The sequence below is a fragment of the Cavia porcellus genome, unplaced genomic scaffold (genome assembly GCF_034190915.1).
Source record: "Cavia porcellus strain 051 isolate PalLab524CR breed Dunkin Hartley unplaced genomic scaffold, mCavPor4.1 scaffold_16, whole genome shotgun sequence".
Lineage (NCBI taxonomy): Eukaryota > Metazoa > Chordata > Mammalia > Rodentia > Caviidae > Cavia > Cavia porcellus.
The window spans coordinates 6431188-6453337 of record NW_026947499.1 but is presented as its reverse complement, the minus strand read 5'-3'; the positions used below and the strand labels follow the sequence as shown (position 1 = coordinate 6453337).

At 61.1% G+C, this 22150-nt stretch overlaps 1 protein-coding gene across 6 annotated transcripts in view; it reads right to left on the bottom strand.

Moving 5' to 3' along the window:
* Positions 1 to 22150, bottom strand: part of Ncor2 (nuclear receptor corepressor 2) — a 119443-nt gene that overhangs the window by 74933 nt on the left and 22360 nt on the right. For all 6 annotated transcript variants that reach the window (XM_013154560.2, XM_013154583.2, XM_013154623.2 and 3 more), the window contains exons 3-5: positions 7190 to 7403; positions 2255 to 2382; positions 1171 to 1348 (exon numbers count right to left, since the gene is read on the bottom strand). In XM_013154560.2, the coding sequence (XP_013010014.2) occupies positions 1171 to 1348; positions 2255 to 2382; positions 7190 to 7294 (411 nt within the window). In that variant the 5' untranslated portion in view covers positions 7295 to 7403. The remainder of the gene's footprint in view (positions 1 to 1170; positions 1349 to 2254; positions 2383 to 7189; positions 7404 to 22150) is intronic.

Below are 22150 nucleotides of genomic sequence, written 5' to 3'. Positions count from 1 at the left end.
GAGTTTTAGCAAAGGTCCGACTTACAGTGGGTCCAATAGGTCCTCGGATTCACCCAGTAGTTATTTCCCCTGTTCCCGAATGTATAATTGGGATTGATGTACTTAGTACCTGGCAGAATTCTCACATTGGTTCCCTAACCTGTAATGTGAGGGCTATCATGGTTGGGAAGGCCAAATGGAAGCCTTTGCCTGGTAAAATAGTAAACCATAAGCAGTATCGCATTCCTCGAGGGATCCAAGAGATTATTGCCACCATAAAGGACTTAAAGGATGCAGGGGTGGTGGTGCCCACCACATCTCCATTTAATTCCCCCATTTGGCCTGTGCAGAAGACAGACGGGTCTTGGAGAATGACCGTGAATTACCGTAAACGGAATCAGGTGGTGACTCCAATTGCAGCTGCAGTACCAGATGTGGTTCCCTTGCTTGGGCTGATTAACACATCTCCTGGTACTTGGTATGCAGCTATCGATTTGGCAAATGCCTTTTTCTCCATACCTATCCATAAGGATCATCAGAAACAATTTGCTTTTAGCTGGCAAGGCCAGCAATATACCTTCACAGTCTTACCTCAGGGGTATATTAACTCGCCAGCCCTATGTCATAATTTGGTTCAAAGGGATCTTGATTGCTTTTCTCTGCCATAGGATATCACACTGGTCCATTACATTGATGATGTTATGCTGACTGGGCCTAGTGAGCAGGAGGTAGCAACCACACTGGATTTGTAGTAAGGCATTTGAGAGCCAGAGGATGGGAAATAAATCCAACAAAAATTCAAGGTCCTTCTACCTCAGTTAAATTTCTAGGAGTCCAGTGGTGTGAAACCCTCTAGCACCACAAGCTCGGCCCCACAACATCAGGGCTCCGGGCCCAGCAACACCCAAGCAGGGACCCAACCCTAAGCCGGCACACAGCATGTGCCATGGGGAGACTCTGGGGCCACCCATGCCCATCAGACCCCAGCCCACCTGTCTTCCAGCCAGCTGAGGTGCCCAGGTACCCAGTCCTACCTCAGGGCCTTTGCTAGTCCCAGGCCCCGGCCTCAGCCTCGACCCCGCCCCTCCACCTACACCACCTGCTACTCCAGGTCCTGCGCACCCAGCCCTCATCCCGGCTCCATGTCTCTGCCCGAGTGGATGTGCCCCTGCTCCCACCCGCGGGGCCTACCTTGCTGAGGTCCTCAGAAGCGCAGGGCTGGCCAGTGGCCAGTAGGGGTGACGGGCGCAGCAAAGGGTCAGACATTAGCTCCAAGCGCGGCCGCTTGCTCTCCATGAACTCCAGGTCGGCCTTGCCCAGCTCGGGCAGGTAGGAGTGGGACTCGGGCCTCAGGTGCAGCTCCTGGGACCTGCAGGAGGCCAGGCCCGTGGCGGTGTCACAGGAGGAAAGGCCTCCAGCGTTGTCTGCCAGCACCACAGCGGCCCCAAGCAACAAGGTGATGGGCGCCAGGGCTGGCAGGGGCACCACAGGGACGGGTAGGAGAAAGGCAGGGCCTCCACCCCAGCAGAACTGCCATACCTCCAGAGACACAGCCCAGGGCCACCGTTTCCTGCCCGCTGCCCGGGGCAGAGGGCACGAGCCAAGCACTGCCCACGGGCTGTGAAACCTGGCCTGGTGCAGCCCCATTCAGCTGGCAGCCCTGGAGCGCCCAGGCTGACCCCACCGACCTGCTCTCTCCCCAGCCAGCCTGGAGAGGGCGCGGCCTTGCCTTGCACACCCAGCACAGCAGAACGGCCCCCACACCCCGGCTCCGGCCCGCCCCAACCAGGAAGCCTCTGCGCAGAGTTGAGTCCATCTCCCTCATCGGCTCTCTGGCCCCACTCCCTGCCCCAAGGCCTTTCCCCGTCACAGGACTTTGTCCGGGCTGGCACGCCAGCCCTTCAGAGTGCCTGGCCCCTGGCCTCAGCAATGCTCTGCCAGGTCCCTCCACCATGATCCCTGCCTTGGAGACAGACACCATAGTCTAGCCCCGGCACCATGAGTGAACCAGGGGACCCTCTCCTTCTCCAAACTGCAAGTGTCAGGCATTATGTCCCAGCCACAAAGAGCTGGCCACACAGTCCCACATCTTGGCTGTGGGACTTCTTCTCTGCAGGAGAAGCCCCAGGCGTCCACCCATGCTCCTGCTCGACCTGCTCTGTCCTGCATGACGGAGCGAGGCTGCTGGGGCCTGGGCCAGCTACAGGCAGGGGCAGTGGGAGTGAAGTGGGGTCTGTAGACGCTGCCCCCTCGGCCCACACCGCAGCCACCTCACCTTTCGTTCCCGGGCTGGAACTCGGACAGCAGCGAGGGCCTGCGCCGCTGGGGCTGGATGATAGAGCCAGGCGACAGGTGCGAGGTGTAGTCCCGGGGGTGATGCTGGTACTCCAGCAGCCCCACGTCCTGGGGAGAAAGCAGGTGTGCAAGGGGGCTCAGGAGATTCCCCCATCCAAAGGGTCAAGTTCCTGGACAGTGTGGGCAGCTTGGGCGTCCCTTGCCGTGGCGAGGAAACGCCTGGCTTTCCCAGTGCCAACATCCATCCCCTTCCATCCACCTCATGGCAGGCTGCCCCGTAGCGCAGGACAAGGCTGCTCTGGCCACCCTGGCAGGGCCGCCCACCCACTGCAGCAAGAACCCCACGCGCCTGCAACTGCGTGGCAATGCTCCCCCAGGGCCCTCGCTCCCAGGCCCTGGAGTTGGGACCCAGGCCCTCGAGCATGCTGCTCAAACGCTCACCACTGAGGTGCAGCAACAGCCAGCCCGATGGCCCAGCACGAGGGCTTCACGCTTTAACGCGGGCACCGGCCGGCCCCAAGCCCACCCCTGGGCACCTGGGCAAAGGCCAACGCTGACCCGGCAGGCAACCCTGACCGAAGGTGAACACTGACATGAGAGATACCAAGGGTTTGGAGATGGTTACTGGTTTTCTTTAACTTTTCCATCGTATTTTATGGTACCTGGGAGGTCTTTAGATATTTTTTATTGGTGCATATTCCGCACAGGGAGTCTGCACCGCACAGGCCGACCCCCCACTCTTCCCTCCCCGCCTTCCGCCCCCCTCCCCTGCTCATTTACAAAAGCTTCATTTCCACTTTTTCCTTCTCATCTTTTTTTCTTGGCCCCTCCTTCCTTTCCCCCAGGTTCCCACACCACAGAAACAAGGTGATATTTGAAGGTGTGGGTCTGATTGATGTCTCTCAGGAGCACGGTCTCAAGGTGCACTCATTTAGCTAGAGATGTCGCGGGTATATCATTCTTTGTACTCCACGTCTAAAAAGTCCCACCTTCACCCATCCTTCGATGGAGGGGCATCTGGGCTGTTTCCAGGACTTCGCTAACACAGCCGAGCTGCTCTCAACACCCGTGTCACATGTCGCTGTGGTGTGATGCTTTCAGTTCTTCCCGGAAGACATCAAGAAACGGCGTAGCTGGGTCCCATGGAAACTCTACTTTTAGTTTTTTGAGGAATGAAGAATACTTTCACAAAGATAAAAACAAACCTCCCAACAAGAACACAACACTGGCTTCCCAGGCGTACCAGCTCCAACTGATTAGTTCTGTCTGCCGGGAACACTCAGTGCTGCTGCGTGGGGCAAGCAATCAGTGCTGTCTGCCACAGGCCGGCTGCGGACGGCAGGATGGCCGTGACTCAGTTTCCTCTTGGCACCACTTCCTAGTGCTCTGTTGTCTGGGCTGTTTTTCAGAGCTATAATTTCCCCAACTGTAAATCTCTTTTCACTCTTTTGTCATCTGGCTTTTAATTTGGAAGAAGTTATTTCTGCAGAGAGAACCAAGCTGACAGGTAGATATGCAGAGAATGGCTTCGCTTCAGATCCAACAGAACTTGTGAGCAGGAGGCGGGGACAGAAAACCACAGGGCCGCGGGGCAGGCACCTGCTGGTCCCTGCTCTCGGACCTCAGGCACCTGGCACAGACGGAGCGGCCTTCTCGGCTTGCGATAGCCGCATGTCCCCGGAGGCTGAGCCCCACGGCGTCTAGCACACGCAGCAGGACGCGGGAGGCTGCCAGGCAGATCTTCCGCAGCAGCGGGCGGTGGAGCTGCGAGAGGAAAGCAGCAGGCTGCCGGCTGCCAGCAGGAGCTCTCTCCCCGCCGCTCTCACTCGAAAGCAAAATGAGCAAAGCGGGAATGGGTGACGCTCCTGTTGCTGCCAGCAGAGACATCTAGAGGCCTGAGCAGCACAGCGATGCATGGTGCTCAGTCCCAGAGCAGGCTCTGGCCACAGCTTCTCAGTTTGTGAGCGGGGCAGGGCCCCTGCTGCAGGCATGCACACAGGTCTCCATCCTAGGGCTGGACGTGGGGCTTGGACAGTGGGACTCCACGAGGTCGCAGGTGCAGATGGGACCCTGCAGATCCACTCTGTGTGCAAGGGCACCACAGGCGGCCAGCACCAGCTCTGGCGCCTGCAGCAGGACCTCGCATCACTGGTGATGTGGCAACCAGCCAGTAGGTCCCTCCTTGGAACCCGAGGCGCTCACTGGGTCAGAGTCAGCACCAGAGCCCAAGGCCAAGGCCCAGGCTGAGGCCGCTCCAGGTGCTGCCGGCACAGGGCCGTGCCACTCAGGGGCCCTGCTGAGATGCCCTGGGAACAAGCATGGCCCGGGAAGCCTGAAGCACTGCAGGAACAGCAAGGTCTTTCGTCCAATGGCTTAGGACACCGCCCAGGCAGGATGGTGCCATGAACATGGGTAAAGTGACATGCTGAGGCCACCTGGCAGGACCCAACTCTATGTCCCACTCTGGAAACATCCCTTCAGCACCATCAAGGAGGAGCCAGGGAGGGCTCAGGGTTCCCAGAGGACACGGTGGGAGGCAGAATCAGGCCAGGTCTGAGCCCGAGAGAGACACAGAAAAGGGGCAGGTGCACCAGCCTCCAGCAAAACAAAACTGGAGTTTTTTGTCTTTTTGAGACAAGGTCTCACTTGTAAGTCCAGGCTGGCCTTGAACTCAAAGTGATCCTCCTGCCTCAGCCGCCCAAGTGCTGGAATTACAGGCGTGTACCATGACACCGGGTACCAAGGGCGTTTTATTACTGAACCCCCACCCCAGGGAGACACTCAGGGAAAGACTTAGGGTGCCAGTCCTGCAGGGTGGAGAGAACAGGGCCCAGGCAGGGTGTGCAGCTGGACTGGGGTGGGGGCAGTGTACAACACAGCCATGTCCAGGAGAGGCTGAGGCAGGGAGAGCTCTCCAGTCTGGGGCCCAGCCCCAGTTAGCACTGTCCCGCCACATCCATCTCTCAAACACACTGGGCATTGCATGCCCACAGCCGGGGGCCAATTCCTGCAAAGCACCAGCAGAAGGGGCAGGTGGGAGACCAAGACAGCCCCGCCCCGTTAGAGGAGCCACCTGGCGTCGTGCAGCAAGCTGGGAAGCACTGGGGACTCAGCACCGACCCGAGGGCTCCGAGGCTGCAGGAGGAGCCGTTTTCAGGGCAGCACTGCGGCCTCAGGCCGGGAGGTGCACCCGGAAACCACCTGAACCTGCCAGCACCTCACCCCTCAGGAGCCGTGCCCCAGCTCCCCTAATTCAGTCCTCCATCTTTCCAGTCAGAAACCCAGTGCTCACCACGCAGACCACAGCAAGGAGCTGGGCCTGGACCCACACATGGTGTCAGCAGTCAGGTAGGCCAGGGGTCAGGGAGGGCCCCAGGAAGGGACACTGCCCACAGGACCGCACAGCTGCAGCTACAAGGGCACTGCCCACAGGCCTGCCCATACACGTCCTGGCCACCAATGGACCAACAGGAGAGCAGGGCGGTCGTGGCTCAGGACGACCAGAAGGCACAGTGGGGCAAGGGCAGGGGCCCAGAGCCCAAAGCTGGGCTCACGGCAAGGGGAGCTGAAGAGCTGGGCAGCGCAACATGAGACAAGGAGACACCAGGGAGGCAGCACAGCTGCCATGACAGTGACAAGGGACAATGACAGCATGTCGGCTGCTGTGCCAGGCTCGGCTACGAAGCCTCGGCCCACACGAGACCTGGCACACTGTGCACAGAAAGCACTGGGCAGCCACTCGGGACTGAGTGGTGGTGACAGAGCCCCTGTTAGTGGCAGTGGGTTGTGACAAAGGTGACAGTGACGTATGTGACAGCACGTTCCTCAGCCCTGCGTGCTCACAGGTGTTTCACAAACAGAGGCGCTGAGACCAGGGCCTTGTCTGAACCTTAACACGAGGCCGGGCCGGAACGTTCCTGCTAAGCCTCCTTGCCTGCACAAAGGGCAGTGGGGAAGCGGCTCCCAGAGTCCACTCAAGAGGAGTCCAACACAGTGACCAGAAGGCATCGGCACGTGGTGGCTTCTTGGAAGAACATCCTGGGCCCAAAACCGTGGAAGCCACTGCATCCAGGAGACCCCAGGTTGAGCCGGAGAGCCCAGCCAAGCACCCAGGTCCCACCCAGGTGGAAATGCCTTCCCAGGCCCGAGAGGCTCCGAGAGCCAAGCAGGGAGGTACACATGCGCGCGCGCGCGCACACACACACACACAGACACACACATACACACACACAGACACAGACACACACAGACACACACACACAGACACACATACACAGACACAGACACACACACACAGGCCATAGGTCGGCTCCCTCTCTCTCTCTCTCTCTCTCTCTCTCTCTCTCACTCACACACACACACACACACACACACACACACACACACACACACACGGGCCATAGGTCGGCTCCCTCCTGCCAAGCCTGCCCAGCCTCACAGCCTCACTGAACCACGAGGAAACAGCAGCAGTGTGGCAGGACCAGAAGAGGCCAGCAGAGCACCCTCGGCCACACTCCCCACAGCAGCAGGAAGAGGAGCGAGGGAGCTGCAGGGGAGGGGCTGGTGCAAACAGCAGGCACCCGCTTTGCCTGCAAACTCCATGGCTGGCCCAGTGGCGCAGCCCCACCCCAGCCCAGGCCCCTGACTTTGTATTTCAGGACAGGTCCGCACGAGGCTGCTACAGTGCCCAGCCTCCAGCTTGCCGAGCTCCCACCTCAGCCTCCAGAGCAGCTGGGATTACAGATGTCACCACCAACACCCGGCTCACCTTCCCAGTTTTAAAATGGGACCCGCGAATTTCCCCAAGTGCCCAGGATCCAGGACGCCACCTGTCAAGTACCCCGTGCTGTGGCCGTGCTAGCCCAGCTCAGAGAAGGAATGGGTGGCAGGAATGCCCAGAGCGTGCGCCCCTTACCGTGTGGGGCCGGGTGATCTGCACCGGGTAGGAGATGCCATGGGGCGGGTAGCGGGGCTCAGCAGCCCTCCAGGTCTGTGCCACAGGCTGCGTGGATCCCGACATGGCAGCAGGGGTCCAGGCGGGCTCAGGGCCCTGAGCAACTCTCTTGATCACCACCGAGGGTCAGCAGGAAGCTCCTGTCACTCACTCAGGAGCCGCCCATCAGGGACATCTGTGGAGAAACAGCGGGAGAGAAAACGTAAGATCCCCTGCCCAGCCTGGCCACCTGCCAGTGCAAAGGACCAGGAGCAGCCACGGGCCATAGAGTCTGACGGGGCACAGCAGGCCCCCAGCAGGCCTGGCACCCCAGTGCAGAGGTTTCACTGTGTCCCCACCACGGCCCCCTCCACAGGCAGCCTCTCTCCCAGCCCCCGAGACTTTCTGTGGCTCAGGGGCAAAGTTCCCCACAAGTTCCTGGCAGGGACAGCTCTTGGTTGACGGACCAGCCCTGGAAGCCACCAGATGGGGAGACATACACAAGCAACTGGTCATAGTGGCCCGGTCACCTCAGGCAGGCCACAGGTCACACACAGTGTGACACTGACAAGGCCAGGCCATTGGGCTTCCCTGGCCCACAATGCTGTGACACAGGATGAGATGACGTGAGGGTTACCGAGAGGCACGCAGGGCCAGGGGACACCAAGGGCAGGACAAAGGACAGTGGTGCTGTCCCTGGAGAGGGGCCAAGCTTGAAAGACTGGCACAGCATGCAGAAAGCAGAAGTCAAGGGGCTTGACAGTGCCGTTCCGCCTGTAGATGCAGGGACGCCTACAGGCCCTGCCCGCTTCCCGCAGCTGCTGCCCCTGGTCCTGCAGTCACCAAGGCTCCCCTGTGCTCCAGGCCCCACCCATGAGTCTCAGGGTCCCGCATCTGGAGGGGGCCATGGGGAGCTGAGACCGCATCACAAGTGGTTGGGATGAGAAGGGGACAAGGACAGACGCCCAGCTCGCTGCACCCAACTGCCCTGGAGCCCTCCACGGCCATCATGGGCACCCTGGTGACCTGCCCCTGGCAGGCCGAGGGGGAAGATCACTGGGAGGAAAATTAAGATCACTGCAACCACAGAGGGGCAGAGATACCCTCGCCAACAAGACACCTCTGCGGGACCCTGACTATACCCCACACCCATCCCACCTGGTCCTGACTTTGCTCCCCAAGATCCAGGCCAGGCCAATCAGATTCCTGCATCCCCAGGGCTAGAGATTGGCTGAAGAGCATGCATGTGATCCATTCCCAGCCAACGAAAGTCAGGCCTAGGCTGGAGAAACCTGGGACCAGGTATGGCCTGCAGGACTGGGAGCTTGCAGACAGAAAGCCGGGAGCTCCCAGGGTTGCAGATGCCCAAGAACGACATGCACAGGAGGACGGCAGGGATGGAGCACAGGAGTGGCCAGCCACGGCCTGATGGCACGCGGGAGCCTCCCGAGTTCACCTGCGGAACTCTTCCCACGGCCCATCCACCAAGGTACACGGAGGAAGCAGGTGTCGCTCAGCACAGGCCACTTCATACACTCACCACAGGACACCAGACACACTGCCCACCCCAGTCACAGTGACAAGTGCACACGCAGTTGTGCAAACGCAGGACGAGGCTCCACCCACCATCCGGCCATGGGCACACCTCCCTGTGACCCTCAGCCTGACCTTTGGTTAGTGGAACGCTAGCGCCCCCATGTCTCAGGGTCACCACCAAGATGCCACCCCTGCGGAGTCCTTGGCCACATCCTGCATCTCCTCCTCTCATGAAGCCATGGACCCAGCTGAGTCGTCCAAAGGCCACCCCACCAGACCCCGCTGGCGCCCAACACACAGGGTGACCCTGGAGTGAGGGCTCCAGGGGTTCTGCAGGAGCTTCCACAGGAGCCAAGCAAACCCGATCTCAGCCCTGCCAAACCTCAAAAATCTTAACTAAGATTATGACCATAGGGCCCATACCTAGGCACAGATCCCGGAGAGTGGATGCTGGACTCCAACCAGCTCAGAGCCACACAGTGCCCAGAGTCCAACAGGCAGCCCTGGGCTGGGGTGTCAGCCGGGGACAGTGTTACACTGACCGCTGAGTGGAAGCAGGGAGCAGGCAGCATGGTCACCCCACAGGGATGGTGTGGGGAGTGCGGGGGGGACACGGGGGAAACCTCACTAGGTTCCCTCAAAGACAATGCCTGATGGCACCAGGGACCCGGGGACCTCAGGGATCCTGGCACTCTCTCCAAGGGCCCTGCTGCCCTGGGGTCAGGACTAGGTGGTCAACACCACTGACAGGCACATTGGTGTCCCCATGACAGGCGGGCTTGGTGCTGAGTGCTGGGGGCTTGATGCCAGATGCCCTGGGTTGGGCAGGGAACACACAGCTGCACCAGTGACCTCAGAGAGAGGAGGATGGGGAAAAAGGGGACCATCAAAAACAACTTCCGGGGCAGGGATGGAGACTCAGGGAGGGAAAGGGGCAGGAGGGCAAGGTCTGAGCCTAGTCTGAGCCTGGTCCAGCAGGGACCACTGAGCTGGGCAAGGGAGGCTACTCCAGGGCCCCCAGGCCATGGGAGGGATGGATTTTGTGCTGGGGGTAATGAGGAGCCACAGACAGTGCTTGAGTCAGCAGGGCCTGAAGGATGACCTGAGAGACAGGTGTCCACTGCCCAAGTTAGGACTGGCCCTGGCCAGATTGGGCAGCAGGGGCGAAGAAGAGGAAAAGGCCAGACAGCGTGAAGGCCAGGAGGAGATGGCTACAGGCCTCGGGGAGCACTGGCCCCAGGGCATGCTGCAGCCCACACAACCCAAGCCAGAGGGGCTCCCATAGGCACATGTCGAGGCCTGCAGGACCAGCTCGGCCCAGTGGTACTCCAGGAATGTGCTGAGCCCAGCAGGCAGGGCTACCTCCCAAGGCCTGGCTGGCCTCCACACACAGGAGCCAAGACCCCAGGCCCACGGCCCCAGGTCCAGCACTGTGGGGGCCACTAAGGCCAGGCCCCATCTCTGGTGTCCCTTAGGAGCACAGTCCACAGCTAGGTTCAGACCCAGACCGCAGGGTGCTGGGAGCAGAGCTGCTGTGTGGGGACAGACATGCAGTGCTGGGGGCGCTCCTGCGGGGGGGGGGGGTCTGCATCACACCTCGAAAGCTCCCAGGAATGGATGGGCACCAACCAGGCTCTGCGGCAGGGGCAACCCAGAGCTTCAAACCTGACCAACCAGCCACCACTGGGCAAAAAGGCAGCAGTGGCCACCGGCCCCCCTGGTGTGCACTGGGCCCCTAGTGAGACCCGGCACCCCACAGACCCAGCACCCCAGGGCAGAGACCATTCCACGCCCACCGCACAGGCCGGACCCAAAAGTGCATCTGCACAGCAGGGGAGATCCCCTGCCTGATGGTGGGGTCTCGTGCTGCCGGCACAGACCCGCACTGCCCCAGACCCCACCTGTGCAGTCTCAGGGCTGTCGCACAGCAGTCTCCTCCACGTCCTCTCCTCTCCCAAGGGCAGCCCTACAAGGTGCAGGACCCGCCAGCCCAGTGGCCCCATCGTAACCAAGAACACCTATCTGCAAGACCCCGCTTCCAAGGAGCCCAGCCAGGTCCAGGGGGACAGGGCCAGTGGAGGCCTGCTCCACCTGGGCAGGTGCTGCACACACCTGCATGTGCTGTCCCCAGAGCCCGCACCGAAGGCCGAACCCTGGCAGCCTGGCCGAGGAGGCACAGCACACGTGCCTCGCCTGCGCTTCCTGGTGAGCTGTAAAACTCGAGGATGGGGACACGTGCTGGAAGCCACCCCAGGCCACTCCAGAGCCCGGCCCTCCACACCTTGTCCTGCTGGCCTCACACCCCACCGGCCCCGGATCGAGGCATTCACTGTGTGACCAACACCGAGGACACAGAACAGGTAACAGGTAACAGAGCCCCGTCCCCACCCTCGGGGCAGGCTTTCGGTGGGCGCACAAGTGACTTCGGATGGCAGGTGGTACAGAAGCAGGCGCAGCCATCACAGTGTCACCAGGAAGAAGGGCAAGCATAGCCCTGAGGTACAGGGCACAGGCCAAAGGGCAGTGAGTGGCCAGGCCAGCCGGCAGAGGCCAAGGGAGCAGGGCTGCACAGACTCAGGGCCACCATGAGTAACGGGCATGCAGTACACAGGCCCACGTGTGGCCTCCTGCATCAGGGCCACCACTGGCCTCTGTGATAAAAGCTGAGAGCAGAGGTGCAGCAGAGAAAGGGGGCGCAGGTGAGAGGGCTCTGGACCCCAGTAACACTAACCCGAGCCCAGAGGAATGGCGCCCACCACTCACACAGGCAGGCCCAGGACAGACACCACCCGCAGGAAGCCCTAGCAGTCCCTGAGGGGGAGTCAGGTCCCCTGACCGGCATGTGCCAGCTCTCCCCGGGAGGATGAGGGTCACCTGGCTCTGAGCCCAACTCGGGGTGCAGCCACAGCTGCATGGCCTGCCCATGCTCACGATGGGGCCAAGAAGACAAAGGCACCACCCACATCTGGGTCTCTGCCTCTGTGTGTGGCACCAGAGCCCAAGCTACAGGGGATACTGAATCACCGGAGACCGGCTCACCAGGGCCCAGGCCAGCACACATCTGTCAACAGCCAGCCACCCCGCTGGAACGGCCAAGGAGCAGAAAGAACCAGCAGATGGGAGGCACCCACAGCTCCCGAGACCCCCACGCCACAGCCCACGCCCCTTCTCGGGGACTGTGGGCTGCCGCCAGACACCCGACCACCTCGATGCTGCTGGGAATGCTCTCAGCTCCACACACTGCCTCCGAGTCCCCGCCCTGCCTAGGGCACAAGAGTGGAGGTGGCTCTAAGTTGGGTCAGCAAACAGTGGCCCCCTCACCGCAGGCTCCAGACACCACCCTGGCCCAGGGCCACACAGTCAGGCTCCAGAGAGGTGCTGAGGCGCTGGCCGCCCCCAGCAGCCCTGGTCCCAATTTAACCTGCGCATCTACATGCCTGGGCCGTGGCCAGCTCAGCTCCCTCCCTACCACGGGTGGGCTGCAATCACTTCCACCCACACCTCTCTTTCGATGTAATATTAAAAGGAAGTCGGAGAGATGGACCCCAGGCCAGCACTCCACTCATCCAGAGAACCTTGCCAGATGGAGGAGCCAGACTGATAGAAAGTGTGGCCTCCGGGCACTGGGCGGAGGAGAGAGACCAGCCCATCTGCACGGGCTCCGAGGACAGCAGTGGGGAGAGGGTGCCAGATGTGCAGCCCAGGGCCTGGGGGCAGGGAGGCAGGAGGCAGCCAGGACCAGGGCTTTCTAAAGCCACGGGGCTGGCCTTCCCCCTTCCAAGGTCTACACCGGAAGGAGCCACCAACCGAGGAGGAAACCGTCCCCACCTTCAGGCTGAGCAGCTCAGGATGACAAGGACTGGAGGGCTGCACTTCTGTGAGGTGGGAGCAGCGGAATTCCTACAGAGAACAGAGAGTGGTGACCGGGCTCAGACACCTAGAATCCCAGAGACTCAGGGGCTGAGGCAGGAGGGTCCAGGTTCCAGCCCAGCCAGGGTGACTTAGCAAGATTCTGTTTCAAAATAAAACAAGAACAAGGCTGAGGATGTAGCTCAAGAGTAAAGCACTTACCTGGCTGGCACGAGCAAAGCCCCAAGTTCAGTGCCAGTGTCACCAACAAAAAAAAGAACAAATTAGAACAGTGGGTGCCAAGCGCTGTGGGAGGGGAGCAGCTTCGGGCATGAAAGAGATGCAGCTCTGCAAACTGAAGCCTGTGGGAGACACCTGTGCGGTGATGGGAGCAGCGCACCACATCACACATTCAGCCAAGCACGGTGGCACACACCAGCGATGCCAGCACTCTGAGAGGCTTCGGCAGGGGCATCACGAGTCTGAGGCCAGCCCAGGCAGCTTAGCAAGACCCTGTCTCAAAGTTTCTACAAATTTTTAAAAAGGATTTGGGGATGCAGCTTAGTTTAAAGTCCCTACATTCAAGTCCCAGCACCCAAACCTGGAAAAAAGACCCCCCAAAACTCCACATGGTGCAGCTTTATCTTAAGTTATGCATGCACGCACACACGGCTCCAGCTCAACAGTGGCTCCAAATGCCAGGGCTGCCCCACCCAAGGAGTGGCATTGCCAAGGGCGCTCCTGAGGCTCAGGGCCTTGGGGCGGCCTTTCCCCCTCGGTCCCAGGCCAGCTGGGCTGGCACTGTGGCTTCATTCACACAGGCCAGGGGTGAGCAGAGGCCCAGTTCCCAGGGGCGATCTGCACTCACCATGCAGCTGCCGGAAACAGGCCCTCCCCGAGGCCCAGTCTGCTTTCCGAGGAATTTACAGGGTCAACCTGAGTACTCGGGGCAACTCTCGGGGGACGCCCAGCACATGTGAATGAAGACAAACGTTCCTGCAGCTAAGAATAGCCGGCTGCTGCATCGGTGTCCACAACCCAGGCTGGCCCCACACACCCCAGGCTGGATCCTCCCACCTGGCTGGGCCAGGGAGACCCAGGGGGACCGGGTGGCCACCCAGACCAGACCTCAGGCCCAGCGGAAGGATCTGCCTTGGAACGGTCAGGCCAGTAAAGATCAATAAGCAGCCCAGAAGAGCCACCATCAGATGGCCCTGCAGTCCCGAGTGGACGGCACGGAGGCACTACAGGGCTCCAGGCTGTGGCAGAAGCGGGGTTGGGGGCATGTCCCCTTGGGCCTAGCTTGGAGCACAGGGCCCAGACCAGAAGGCTGGGGGGGAGGGCAAAAATACAACGAACAGGCACCTCCTAGAGTTGGGGCCCCAGGCAGGATGTGCATGGACCCTGGGAAAAAAGAACCTGGGGACCTGGCTGGCTCCCCACCAGGCCCAGGCGGACCCCACAGGCCAGGAGCCTCAGGCAAAGCCAGCAAGTCCGGTTTGGAGACCTCCTCTGAGGTTCTGAAAAATGCAGACTCCTAACCCCACCCCACTGTCGGTCTGGCAGCATAAGTTTGCCAGAGCGCTGGGCCCAGGACCAGCTGCCACCAGAAGCTACCGCAAGGCTGTGAGGCCACGGGGCAGGAACGAGGCCCCATCAGCAATATCGTGCTCCCCAATGGCACTGGATGAGCTGTGCAGGGCAGGGCTGCACAGGGACCCCAGCCTGGCCCCAACTTCGAGGCAAAGAAGGGGTGACAGCTACTGCTCCTTGCCTGCCTGACAACCTGACTTCCCTTCCCCCGCTCAGGCATTCTCTAGCCCCTGTGTATGTGGGAGACTGACCTTGTCCCCTGCCAGTGTCAGTGTACCCTGCCCAAACCACACTGGCCGCAATGGTTGGTGTGACAGGGAAGCAATTCCCAAGCTGAGTGGATGGAACACCACCCATGGTTCAGGCCAGAATATCGGGGAGAAGCTTCCCTTCCAAGGGCTGCTGTGGCTGTACCCCCAGGAGCACCTAGATCCCATCATGCCTGAAGCCGTTTTCTGTTAGGGGACCCTTTGTGATGTGATCCATGCAGGAGAAACAGGAAGTCTACCGGCTACTGCCAGAGACCTGAGAAAGAAGCTTCTCCCAGTTCTCAGCTGCCAAACTGCTCAGGGCTCCCCAGAACCAGATATCCCCACTCCATCTGCAAAGCCACAGGACAGAACCCTGGGGCAGGCCCGAGCTGGGTGCAAGAGGCCGGGTAGGAGGCTGGGCAGGGAAGGGTGGCCCCTTGCCCCTTGTCCTGGGCAGGCAGGCGTCTTAGGTGGCCATCTGACACTGCGGTGGCTCTGACAGAAACATGGCGGGTGGGTAACCCCCAAAAGGCCACACCCTGCCACAGTCTCATTCCGTGACAAGAGCCACCAGGACTTCTGGAGGAGCCCCAGCCCTGGGCTCCCAGAGGGCACGGCTGCTGCCTCGTTGCAGTGCACATGAGGGGCGCCATCTGCCGCAGAGGCAGGAGGCTCCGACCCACCTTCCTGCACAGCAGACAGGGCGGGGCAGCCTCACCCACCGTGCCCTGGAGGCCAAGCTTCCCAGCTCAGACCCGAGCACATGGCTGGTCCAGAGGCAGGGGCAGCCTTACAAACCTGGTTCCCCTCGGGGTCCTGACATCCTCAAAAAAGAGACCCCGGGTACCTCTCAGCCCCTGCCATACTATGTGCCCAAAGCCCACGGGCAGCAGCCCTATGGCCAGCCAGCAGCTCCACTGGGCCACAGAGGCACAGAGGGGTGAGGGCCCACATCGTGCTGTGTACCCCTTCGAGGACCCCGACTTCCCACCAGGCTGCAGTCAGGCCTTGTTCACAGGCCCCCCAGGCTACTAGAGCCAAGCTGCGGCGTCCCCATGTCTCCCTGCCGCAACTGCCCAGCCAGGTCCAAGGCCGTAGGGAACCCGAGGCCCCACCAGTTAGGGGCACTGACAGAGCAGGCACCCCAAGGCAAACCGAGGGTCCCCAGCATGGGATGCAGAACTCAACTCTGGCAGGCTCTGATTTCCCAAGCCCATCACCACCCCAGTAGAGCTGTGCAGCCTTTGCCAGGTAACTGACTCTCTGGGCCTCAGTTTCCCCATCTGTAAGTACCTGGCAGGAGAGGGTGTGAGGAAAGGGACGCTGTCCACTGCAGGACAAGAGTGGCAGCCTAGCAACACCTCCTGCTTGGGATCACCTGACGTCCTCCAGGGACCTTGGAACACCACCCAAACCTCCCCAGGCCGGTCCCCACCCCCAGAGGCCAGGGTCACAGGCCACATCCGCTTCCCAGGCCTGCCCTGAAAATGACCACTAAGCAGGTGGCTTCAGACAATAGGAATTTATTCTCTGGGCTCCAGAGGCCAGAAGTGAGTGACAGGGAGGGCAGCGGCCAGCCAGGGCTGGCTCCACCCACGGGACCCTCCTCCACCTCCCTGCCTCCCTCACTTCTGGTGGCCCCAGACACCCTTGCTTGCCACAGTATTCCCGCCTCTCCTCCACCTTCACAGGGCCTCCTCAGTCTGATTCCACTTGTTCCTCCTGGGGATGCGGGTCACAGGACTCTGGCGGGCCCACGGGGACCAGGGTGAGCACCTGTGGAGTCCCCTCTGCAAAGACACTTTCTCCAGCCACGTGCACCCTGCACCCAGCCCAGCCCGGCCCAGCGCAGGACCTCTGAGCTCACTCCTCGCCTGGCACGGCACCTGGCAGAGTTCCCAGGATGGGGCAGGGTGACGACTGGCTGGGCCCCACGGGCTGAGCATCCCCCACAGTCCACTTGCTGCTGGGCACCAGGCCTCCTTTAGGTGACAAGAAGCTGGGACTCCCACGCCCGCCTCACCGGAGGCCAGCAGCCACTGACTCATCCACTTCACAGGCCCAGAGGTGGGGAGGCCGGGAACCCCAGGGCCGGGCCTGGCTCAGGGCTCAGGGAGCGCCTGTGTCAGAGGGGGCCGTTCAGGAGGTCACACTTGACCTGGAGGGAAAGTCTGGCCCACTTTGTGGCCAGTTCCTGCTAGCCCACCCAGCCACCCACCCAGCCAGGGCCACAGAGAACCCATTATGATGTCACAGTGGGAACAGTGCTGGCCCGGGAAGGGGCAGGCTGGGGACAAAGGACTCATTGTCATGCAAATAGTGGGGAAGGAGGGGCTGCTGGCCTTCCAGCCCAGCAGCTCGAGCCACCAGCCCAGCTTGGGAGGGTGTGGGCTTTGCTGCTGGGCTCAGACCCAGGCGAGGGGCCTCTCAGCCTGGGAAGTGACCCACAGGCACAGGGGACAAGAGTGCCCATGCACAGGACCCACTGCGGAGGAAGTGCCTCCCTGGGCCGGGCACAGTGCAGCCGTAAGCCCAGGCCAACAGCACCCCTGCTCTGCCCCCTGTCCTGGGCACAGAGCTCTGGTCCAAAGCGGGGCTGCAGGTCGAATGGTGTCAAGACAGCCACTAGAGACAGAAGGCCACCCTGCAGGAGCCACAGTGTTACAGCAGGCAGCTGGGTTAGGCCTGCCGCCTGCCTGGGTCCTAATGGAGCAGTGCCGACACCTGGCAACTGTGGGGGAGACGGATACCTCCAGCTGTGTGCCAGGCCTCCAGACAAAAGAGCAAACAAATGCACCCATACCCTGAGGACTGAGGTTCTAAACAACTCCCTATCCCCCTGAGGAAGCCAGAAGTCACATCCCATTCTCCTAGGGAAGAATCACTTCGTATGGGACTAGCTTCCCTGTTTGTCCCTGGGGAAACCCATTTTGTCTGGACTGTTAATCTTCCTGGCTAACCACAGTGTGTCCCACCTTATGCCCATCTGCCTCCTGAGTTCCCAGTCCTCTCCCACCTTGAACCAGTCTCACCCATAATTTTGCTCTATAAAAGTCCCTGGAAAAGACAGAGTCCTTGTCAACCCGCTTGGGACCCCTTCTGTCTCAGAAGCTTTCTTTCTCTCAATAAATATATTCTGCTCTTAACCCCCATTGTTCCTAAAATTCATTCTTCGATTTCAGAGAACATGAACTCATACTGGACATAGCAGGTCGGGAGTTTCACTCCCCTCTATCAACAGGGCTAGAGCTCCATCCTGGAGGTAGGACTGAGCCCTGCTGGGCACAGTTTGCCCGAATCACATACTTGTGTTTAAAAGCCACCAGACCAGGTGCTTGGGACTCAAAAATGGGCCAAGAAGGGGATGGAGTGGTGACTGACAATTTCAGTCTGTGTCCAGGCAAGGTACCAGGGAGCAGCAATGCTGCTCTCCCAAGAAGCAGCATTTGGGCAGAGGCCGGGTGGGGGGCGGGTGAATTTCAACAGGTGGGGCAGCATGTGTAAGGGTCCTGAGGCAGGGCAGTGTCTCTAAGAACTGACAGCCCCACCCCCGTGCCTTCCAGGCTCTGCCCAGCAAGGCCCAGACTTAAGACAGGTGACACAAGCCTCCCTCTCTCCACACACAATGCCCTCATGACCACGTCTGGGAACCCCAGGGACCCCCACTGGTCCCAGGACTAGCCCTGCATTTAGAGAAAGGAGTAAAGGTGTGAGCCCAAACTGAGCCCTGCACATCAGCTGAGCACTGTGGCTGGGACTGAGGCTGCCATCCAACCTCTGTGTCCAGATCAGATCAGCTCAGGCCTGCTGTCTGCAGAGAGGGGTCGCACAGCACCCCACACACCACCCTGCCTCCCTCGCTCTGAGGAGATCACACTGGGCCCTGCAGCCAGGGCTCTGCTTTACAAGCGTTTTATTTTGAGGCACCTGAACCTTAAGAAACAGATGTGAAAAAGAACACGGTGACATCCTGAGATCCTGTGCCCCATCCCCTCACAGTCGCCCTCAGGTAACGAGTCCAGCCTTAGCCTCAGAACCAGGACAGGGACACCCTCAGGCCAGGCCCGCTCCGACACTGTGCATGCAAATGTGCATGCTCACACATCTGTTCTGACACTTGTAACACGTGCAGATCCTGGGATCACAGTCCACATTTGCACCCTGTGCTCCTCAGGAGGCCACAAAGTCACCGTGGCCTCAGGGGATAGGGCAGAGGCAGTGCACACAGCTCCACTCCAACCCTAGAGACACTGAGGCCAGGGGGCCGCGCCTGGCCATTCAGGAGCTGTTCCCAAGGACAGCTGGCGCAGTGGACTGGACACTGGGGAACCCCGCTGGCTCCTGCTGGCCTGAGACAGGAGGCCATGGGCCAGCCACTGCCTAGCATCCGGTGTCCCTTACGGGGCCAGGATGGCTGCCACTTCGGCAAGAGGGCCCTGCGTCCAAGGCCACGCCAGGCAATGGAGGGACAGCTGGGCCAGGGGCGGCAGGAGCCATCATAGCGGGCCTATGGGCACAAAGACCAGCCACAAAGACCAACCTGGGTCTGGGGAGCTGCCCACAGGAAGAAGACAGGGAGGGAGATCAAGTAGACCTGAACTCCAACCTGACCTGGGACTTACTTGGGATCCCCACAAGCTGCACTTGTACCCTGACCACCATTTGAAGAGCCAGGATCTGTCCAGGCCACACTGCAGGCCCAACCCAGACGGTTCCACGGACACATCACTGTGGGCTGGGCAGCATGCGTCCAGCCCGGGCCCCCCTGTTGCTGATGGCGCCTGCTGCGTACCCCCAGGCCCATCTTGTTAGCTCCCTAAGCTGCACGCCACATGGGATGGGGACCCCAGCATGTCCATTTTCCAGATGGGAAGATCAAGGCTTAGATAGGAAATCACTCGCTTGAGCAGGAAGAGGGTGTACAGCCTGTCTGTCTAAGCCTACCCCAAACTTATGGCTCCACTTCTGTCCACTATACCCACCATGTGTGACCCTCACCATCACCCCACTTCACAGACTGGGAAGCTGAGGCAAGGGACAGAACCAGGGCTCAGTACAGGCACAGGGACCCACCCTTTGGTAAACCCAGCCCCACCCCTGCCCAGCCACTGTCCAGGTCCCTTTGCTGCTGCCCGTCTGCCCACTGGGCGCACCCGGGCCTCAAGACAAGTCCCTCCCTCATCCCCGACTCACAACTGAGGGCTCCTTGTGAGTGCAGGGAGCCCCGCCAACTTTCCAGTGTTGCTCCAGTTCCCCCTGCCAAGGCCCCGGGCAAGCCTGGGCCGGTGGCACTGATTTTAAACCAGACAGAGGCACCAAGCCAAGAGCCACCTCGGTGGGGAGCCAGGCGCTGGCTGGGCCGGGTCTTAGCGCTGCACCTGGCCTCCCAGGCACAACCCACCCCAGCCAGGACACCGTGCACGGCAGCCCGCGCCCCCACCCCTACACTCCTTCTGGACTTGATCAACTGCCCAACAGGATGAGACGCCCCAGCCACTGTCCTGGGATCATGGGGCCTGCCACATGGCCACCTTGCCCAGTGACTGCCCAGCACCTCCAGCCAGCTGACCCGCATCCACAGGGCCCCAGGCCTGGCCCTGGGCCACCACTTCCAGCACAGGATTGAGGAGTCTGTGTAAGGGACTTCAGGGTCCCCCATGTAGTGTCCCCTGCCCACACCCCACAAGCCTCAGCTCCCCAGTCTGTGGGCACCTCCCCCAGGCCAGGGGACCCAGCCGCAGCGTAGCGTCCCCTGCCTGCCACCAAGCCCGGCAACTTCTCTTACCGAGCACGCATGCTTGGGCCAGCCAGCGACAACTTGACACAACTCCACACACAAAGGGAGGGGCGGCGGTCAGGGCAGCTGGGGCCCGAGGGCCTGGGGGGCGCCCCCTGCACCCCTCGCCCGGCCCATCCTGCCTGGCCAGCGCAGCGCCACACAGCACGGCACTGCACGGCACGGCACAGCACGGCACAGCACACACGGAGGCCGCTCCCTTCCCGCGAGACTTGGGCTCCCCGGCTTGGGAGGCGCTGCAGGAGCAGCGGCCAGGCCGGTCCCCCCAGCTTCCGGCCAGCGGCCCCCGAAAGCACAGCAGACCCAGACCGAGGCCCGCCAGCGACGACCTGCGGGGCCGCCGGAGCCCACCTCGGGCCGCCACCACCCAGACGAGGCCTCCTCAGCGCTCGCTCCCGCACTCAGGCCTATAAACACGGGGAATTACATAAGTCCACCCCTCTTGTTTGGGAGCCAAAAGTACAAGCTTTCTCTCCCGGCCCTGGCAGTAAGTAATAATTCCTCATCGCCATGGTAACCCTGGCGGGCTTCCAGCCGACTCGCTGAACACTGCGAGGCCTTTTTATAGCTCGGCTAGCAAACCTCTCCACTCTGCGGCAGGCAGGCAGGCAGGCGGGCGGGCGGGCGGACGCAGCGCCAGCCTCGGTCCCCTCCTTTAACCGTTTCCTCCCAGCCGGGCGGCCCGGCAGGCAGCCCGGAGCAGGGGCTCCATGGAATCCCAAGGCCAGCCCTGCCCGTCCTCCGGGCCCGAGGGGCCAGGCGGCTGGAGCCACGTACTCCTGTCCTCCCATCCTCCTGTCCACCTAGGGGGAAGTAAACAAGGCTCCAGGGCTCTGAACCAGGTTCACCTCAGCAACAGGCCTGGGGGGAAAGGCAGAGCCAGACTCACGCATGTGCATACACACATAGGCCGCTGCCAGACCTCGGCTCCTGACTCGGGGTCGAGCCTGAGCACCCCCACATCAGCTGTGGCTGTGTGAAGGCCTCTCTCAGGGCTCCGGGACTCTGGGACCGGTCCCAGGTCCAGTTCCTGGCCAGACACTCAGCACCAGGCTCAGTTGCGTCCTCTGTGGTGACACCGGGTCCTGGGGTACAGATACTGGGGCTGCACCTCGGTCAGAACAGAGATGTCAAGAGTGCTCTCAAAGCCAGGGCAGGGAAACTGAGGCACAGAACGAGGCAGCCAGCTCAAAGCCCAATGGTCCAGACCCCTGGGCTCCTGCCCTGGCTCTGACTGTAACAGCCAGGTACAGAAACCCAGAGGTGGTTGTTCCCGGGCAGGGGGTGCAGGCGGCCCTGATCTTGGCTCTGCATATAGACTCGTCAGAGCCCCCAAAGGCTGGCCCTGGCCTGGAGGTGCTCTTCCTGCACCAACAGGAGCTGGCTCCAGCCTCTGGGCAGGCCGGATGCCCTGCAGTGTTGCCCTGTGGTCACCTGCTGCAGCTTCCTGCATCTTCCCCACAGATGCCGAGTGGCATAATGTTTGTTGACTGACTTGATGATGAAGATAAATCATCAAAACCGGAGGCAGCCTTCCAGTCCAAGCACAGCCTGGGGTCAGAGTGAGACAGTATGTGGTGAGCTATTTGGCTGAAGCATTCCTCAGCCCCTGACCAACAAGTACCAACAGGCCACCGCCAGGGCCTGCCTGCCGGCCACTGACACCAATGGTGGGGAGGCCAGGACCTGTGTGGGGACATGGTGGCCGGCACAGCAGGTTCAGAGAAGAGACACAAAACCCAGCTTGGAACATCCAGTGTCATCCCAGCACTCTGGGAGGCTGAGGCAAGAGGGTTATGTCTAAGCTCTGCCTGGGCAGCTTTAGTGAGTCCGTCTCAAAATAAAAACTTAAAGGGGACAGAAGCAGAAGGTCGCTGGGAACATCACTCAGTGCAGAAGCCTTGGGGAGGATCCCCA